The following is a 6,379-nucleotide window of genomic DNA, read 5'->3' as shown; positions in this document are numbered from 1 at the left end:
CCCAAATCATCCCAGGAAAAATCCCAAATCACTCCAGGAAAATATCCCATATCATCCCAAGGAAAACCCCAAATCATCCCAGGAAAAAATTCCAAATCATCCCAGGAAAAAAATCCCAGATGATCCCAGGAAAAAAAAAACCCAAATCATCTCAGGAAATATCCTGAATAACCCCAAAAAAAGAAAAATCCCAGACGATGCCAAGAAAAAATCTCAAAATATTCCAGGAAAAATCCCAGATGATCCCAGGAAAAAAACTCACCCCAGGAAAAATCCCAAATCATCCCAGGAAAAAGTGCAAATCATTCTGGGAAAAAAATCCCAGATGATCCAAGGAAAAAATCCCAAATCATCCTGGGAAAAATGCCAGGTGATCCCCGGAAAAAAACCCAAATAATCCCAGGAAAAATCCCACATCATCCCAGGAAAACCCTGAATCATCCTAGGAGAAAATTCCAAATCATCCTGGGAGAAAAATCCCAGATGATCCCAGGAAAAAAATCCCAAATCATTCCAGGAAAAAAATCCCAGATGATCCCAGGAAAAACCCCAGGTCACACCAGGACAATATCCCAAATCATCCCAAGGAAAATCCAAAATCATCCCAGGAAAATATCTCAAATCATCCCAAGGAAAACCCCAAATCATCCCAAGGAGAAAATTCAAAATCATCCTGGGAAAAAAATCCCAGATGATCCCAGGAAAAAATCCTAGAGGATCCCAGGAGAAAACCTCAAATCATCCCAGGAAAAAAACCCAAATAATTCCAGGAAAAAATGCCAAAGCATTCCAGGAAAGAAATTCCAAATCATCCTGGGAAAAAAATCCCAGATGATCCCAGGAAAAATCCTAAATCATCCCAGGAAAAAAACCCAAATAATTAAAGGAAACATCCCAAATAATCCTGGGAAAAACCCCAGATGATCCCAGGAAAAATCCCAAATCATCTCAGGAAAAAAACCCAAATAATTCCAGGAAAAAAAAAATCCCAAATCAATCCAGGTAAAAAATCCCAAATCATCCCAGGAAAAACCCCAATTCACCCCAGGGAAAATCCCAGATGATCCCAGGGAAAAAAAATCCCAAATCAGCCCAGGAAAAATGGTTTGGGGCTCCTGCATTTTCCACCTGGAATGCCCAATTCCACTCCCAGTGTGTTCCCAAGGAGTCTGAGCCACGTGACCACCCCAGAGAGAGAATTCCCTGGATGAATCCACCTGGGGGGGGTTTGTGCCCCAGGAACAGTTGTCAAAAAGAGGGAAAATCCAGGCTGGGAAGGAACTGAGCTGAGTATTCCCTGGATGGGATTTGTGAGGGATATGTTGGAATTCCAAGGGGCAGAGCCAGGATTCCTCCAGGACAAAGACACACCAGGCAGGGTACAAGACAAGGTTTAATCATCAATAAAAATGTACAAAAATATTCCAAGGAGAGCAGATTCCCAATTTTTCTCCCCCAGCAGGGCGGGGGCACCTTCCTGGACACGCAGGGGCTGGAAAACAGGGCTGGAATTGCCTCCTCCTCCTCCTCCTCCCTGCTCTGGGCTGGGCAGGGACATTCTGCAGCAGGTTCTTAAGGCAACACATGGAAATCGGGGGCAAATTTGAGTTTTATTCCTACATTTTCCAGAGGGGAAGGAACAGGTGGAGGTGGAGCTGGAGGTGGAGATAAGCGCTGAGGGAACACCCGCGGCTGGGCCGGGGCGGGATTCGGGAAGGAGGCGGTTGTGTCACACACACCCCCTCTGCTGGCGCTGCAGCCACATTCCCATTCCCATTCCCATTCCCTGGGTTATTTATTGGGAAAACTCGCTTGGAGTGAGTGCTCAGAGTCAGTGAAATCTCGGACAAACTCCACGCTGTGACTGAGAACAATCCCAAAATCCCAAAATCTGGGGGTTTGCAGGAGGGATCAGGACGTGGATTCGTCGCTCCCGTTGCCTTCCCAGAAGAAAGCTCCCAATATCCCAGATCCATCCAGGGAATTAAACCAGAAGAAACTAAATTAAAGCCCCTTTTCCAAAGCTGGAATGGCTCTGCCCAGCAGCTCAGTGTTATTCCCTGCCCAGGAAGGTGCCAAGGCTCCCCTGGGCTTGGGGGCACCTCCAGCCCAGCCCAGCCCAGAGCTCCAGGCTTTTTCCCAGCTTTTCCCTGGGAATTCCATTGGTTTTCTCCATTTGCTGCCAATAGGGACTGAGTGGGGTGACGTGGGACAAACTAAAAGCCGCTGTAATTCCAGCTGTGGAAGGGGGGGTCGAGGCCCCTCCAGGCTCTGCTGGGGTGGGATGGCATGTAAACATTTTTGGTATAAATAATTTGTCATTGATCTTCATCCAGTTGTTCCAACAGAGTCCTCCTCTGCTTCTCCAGCTCCCCCTCGCTCAGCTCGCTGCCCGACGTGTCCCAGTTCCCCTGCGGAGAAAACCGGGATCGTGGTCAGCACGGGGGTTTCCAGAGGGTTGGACCCTCTGGAGGTGCCACCTGTGCCCACTGGGACCCTCAGGAAGGACACAGACAGAGCTGGGCAGCACGTGGCACAAGTGGCTGTTCTGTGTCACACACAGGATCCACAAAAACCCAGTTATTTGGGAATGGGAAAGAGCTCCAAGATCACGGAGTCCCACCTTTGACCAAGAGTCCAACTGTGACCTTGGAACACTCCAGGGGAGTGTTCCAAGGTCACAGTTGGACTCTTGGTCAAAGGTCCCCTGTCCCATCCCATCCCATCCCACAGCCCCAGGCAGGTGGGAGCAGAGCTTACGGAATCTTTTCCGGGCCGTTTCTTGGTGGGAGATTTGTGTTTGGACTCGGATCTCTGCCGGCCCCGCTCCTTCTCACTGTCCCGCTCCCTCTCCTTCTTGTCCTTCTCCCGCTCCAGATCCGACTCTGGGGAATCCTGGGCAAGTTGAGGGGGAAATGTTGAGTATCAATGTGGAAGCTGTTCAATATTGATTTATAGAATGACCACAGGCAGAAAAGTCTGACTCGATTTTATGGAATCCCAGAATGGAAGGGAAATTAAGGATCATCTCCTTCCACCCCTGCCACGGACAGGGACACCTCCCACCAGCCCAGGTTGCTCCAACCTGGCCTTGGACACTTCCAGGGATCCAGGGGCAGCCACAGCTCCCCTGGTAACCTGTGCCAGGGCCTCCCCACCCTCCCAGCCAGGAATTCCTTCCCAACATCCAACCTAAATTTCCCCTCTTCACTGGCTCTGTTTCAAACCAGCCCCTGGAAACTGCTCCAAGTAGTTCCTAATTAAGCCCAGAAATAAATAACCCAAAACATCACTGGAGGGACTTGGAAAGAGGAGGAGGAAGATTTGTTCAAGGCAGAACTTCCACCATTCCCAGTGCAAAGGTGGGACATGTTGGATGTCCCCCAGCCCATCCCTGTGCACAGCTGGCAGTCATTCCATGAGATCTTGGGAAGGGGTGGGTTCTGGAAAACGTTTTTCTGGCTTTTACTGTTACAAACCCCACTCTTTGGCCTCAGGTGATACAGGGTAAAAGCTCTTGATTCAGAGCTTCTGACACATCCTTGACAGGCAGGCACAGGGAATGGCTGGAATTCTTCCCACAGTAACAGTGAGCACCAGGATTTGCCAGGATAAAAGCAAATCCCAGGTTCTTAGTGCAGTCCTTCACATCTCACATGGCTGCACTTAAACCCCCCAAATTTAGCAGTGGTTCAATATGAAGATATATAACAGAGGTATTATGTTGGCAACACCCTCCTCCAGCCTGATCCCACTCCAAGCAGGTTTTTTTCCCTGGAAAATCCCCTCTGGATGAGTGAAAGCAGTGCCGGGTTGGCCACGAGGCACCTCAGAGCTGAACTGCACTTACAGACTTGTGTCTCCTCTTCTTGCTCTTCTTCTTGTGCTTTTTGGACTTCTTGTAACTCCTCTCTGCAGGCACAGGAAACAAAAACACATCAGTGGAGTGATGAAGACCCAGCAATCCAACTGGGAATGAGGATTCCAAACCAATCCAAGCCCATCCCGTACCGGATTCCGCACTGGACGAGCGCTCGGACACCGAGCGGGATTCCGAGCGCTGCCGCTTCTTCTTGGAGTGGCTGTCGTCGTCCTCAGACTCGGAGCCCTTTGGATGCAAAGCCAGGGAATGATTACAATGGATCCCAAGGACAGGAGCCCTCGGGAGCCGTGGCAGAGGTGGGTTTTGGGGCCCCTGGAACACTTACGGAGCGGGATCGGGAGCGTTTCCGGTGATGCTTTTTGGACTTCTTCGAATGTTTCTTGGTCTTCGAGTGGTGGTGTTGGCACTCGTGCTGTGGGACAGGAGAGGGGCTCAGCACACAATTCCAGAGGGGATGGGCTGGAAAGGACCTTAAAGGTCATCCAGTTCCAACTCCAACACTTTCCACTAGCCCGGGTTGCTCCAACCTGGCCTTGGACACTTCCAGGGATCCAGGGGCAGCCACAGCTTCTCTGCCCAACCTGGGCCGGGGCCTCCCCACCCTCCCAGCCAGGAATTCCTTCCCAAGATCCAACTTAAAGTTCCCCTCTTTCAGTTGGAAGCCATTCCCTGTGTCCTGTCACTGCAGTCCCTGGAGAACAGCCCCTCAGGAATGAGGCAGCCCCTCATCAGCTCCCTCAGGACACCCCAAAAACCTGGGACCACATTCCTCACCCTCCACAAACCTGGGACAGGTTAAAACCCCCAATCACACATTTACTGTCAAAACCCCCCAAAAAATGGGCACTGTTGCCACAATGAAAGCCCCCAGGAGCAAGGAAACACAAGGTTTGGCACCTGGATCCAGTTTAAAGTTGGCCTAAAACCCACACCTTGCTTTGCCAAATTTCAAATTGTCAAATTAAGTCATTTTAAACCCAAATTCTCCCAAATTGCAGCAAATAAATTAAAACCCCCAAAGAGCCCGTGCTGCAAAACGAAATAAATCTCACACTGGCACTTTATTGAACAAGGCCCTGTCAGAATTAAGGATGGAACTAAACTGCAGCATTTGTTTTGCTCATCAGCAAGAAAATCGAGCACAGTAAAAAAATAATCATGATTCTGTGTGTTCTGGGAGTCCCTGATTCATAGGGAATAAAATACTGGACAAGTTTAGATCCAATTTCAACTTGTTTCCTATGAAACCCCAGCAATAAATTTCCTAAAACAAAGCAGGAAATTTTCGTGTCAACTCCAAAAATTCTTGCAGGAGCAGATTCAAAGACCAATTATTTCTCAAATTTAAGTGTAAGATGTTTCTCCAGTTGCTCACTTGGGAGATGAGGTTTTATATCCATCACTTTCAGGTGACTCCCAATGTAACAGAAATCAGCAAAGTCCTGTTGAATCCTTCCCCTTCCCATCCAACTTAGGAGGAATAGGAATTTTTTTTTTTGGTATTTTCTCTGATGAGGAAAAAAAATAAATTAGGAATTACCTCTAGTACATGTAAGAAGTCTTTAAATATCCTTTTCCTTTCAGACTCCAGGGTGATGTCTTCAAATGCTGGTTCCTTGACAAACCTGTCTCTGATCTGCCAGAAAAAACAGCAATGGAATTCTAACAGCAAATAGAGCATTTAGAAACAAAAATAACAATAATAAAGGGTTTAGGGTTCATGGTTTAGGTCTAGGGGTTGGGGTTAGGGGTCAGCAGGCAGTAGGCTGGTGAAACCACTTGGGAATTCTTTCCTAAGGAAAGGACCATTAGGGTTAGGGTTAGGAGGCTGCTGAATTCATTAGGGAATTCTTCCTTGAGGAAAGGCCACAGTCACATCCTCCCAGACAGTGTCCAGCTCGATGTAGGATTAGGGTTGGGATCAGGATTAGGGGTTAACATTAGCAGGTAGCAGGCTCTTGAATCCATTTGGGAATTCTTTCCTAAGGAAAGGACCATTAGGGTTAGGATTAGAGTTAGGGGTTAGCATTAGCAGGCAGCAGGTGGTTGAATCCCTTTGGGAATTCTTTCCTAAGGAAAGGACCATTAGGGTTAGGATTAGAGTTAAGGGTTAGCATTAGCAGGCAGCAAGCTGTTGAATCCATTTGGGAATTCTTTCCTGAGGAAGGAATCACACACACATCCTCCCAGACAGCGTCCAGCTCGACAGGGGGAGTAAGGTTAGGATTAGGAGGCAGCAGGTTGTTGAATCCCTTAGGAATTCTTTCCCAAGGAAAGGCCACACTCCCATCCTCCCACATGGCATCCAGCTCGATGGGGGGAGTAGGGTTAGGATTAGGAGGCTGCTGAATTCCTTTGGGAATTGTTTCTTAAGGAAAGGCCACACTCATATCCTCCCAGACCACATCCAGCTTGATGGGGGGTGTAGTTAGGGTTAGGATCAGGGTGTTGAATCCCTTTGGGAATTGTTTCCTAAGGAAAGGCCACACTCACATC

General features: G+C 48.5%; 1 protein-coding gene across 2 annotated transcripts in view; it reads right to left on the bottom strand.

Annotated features, from left to right (window-relative positions):
- Positions 1-1,375: 1,375 nt before the first annotated feature.
- Positions 1,376-6,379, bottom strand: part of PRPF40A (pre-mRNA processing factor 40 homolog A) — a 22,035-nt gene continuing 17,031 nt past the window's right edge. The window contains exons 19-25 of one of the 2 annotated variants that reach the window (XM_027656205.1): positions 6,064-6,089; positions 5,424-5,519; positions 4,209-4,295; positions 4,012-4,108; positions 3,851-3,912; positions 2,761-2,895; positions 1,376-2,411 (exon numbers count right to left, since the gene is read on the bottom strand). In XM_027656205.1, the coding sequence (XP_027512006.1) occupies positions 2,319-2,411; positions 2,761-2,895; positions 3,851-3,912; positions 4,012-4,108; positions 4,209-4,295; positions 5,424-5,519; positions 6,064-6,089 (596 nt within the window). In that variant the 3' untranslated portion in view covers positions 1,376-2,318. The remainder of the gene's footprint in view (positions 2,412-2,760; positions 2,896-3,850; positions 3,913-4,011; positions 4,109-4,208; positions 4,296-5,423; positions 5,520-6,063; positions 6,090-6,379) is intronic. The other variant, XM_027656206.1, reaches the window with a different exon arrangement.

The sequence above is a fragment of the Corapipo altera genome, unplaced genomic scaffold (genome assembly GCF_003945725.1).
Source record: "Corapipo altera isolate COAL_440 unplaced genomic scaffold, ASM394572v1 68, whole genome shotgun sequence".
Taxonomy (NCBI): Eukaryota; Metazoa; Chordata; class Aves; order Passeriformes; family Pipridae; genus Corapipo; species Corapipo altera.
The sequence above is the reverse complement of the archived record's forward strand: the minus strand, read 5'-3'. Positions and strand labels throughout refer to the sequence as shown.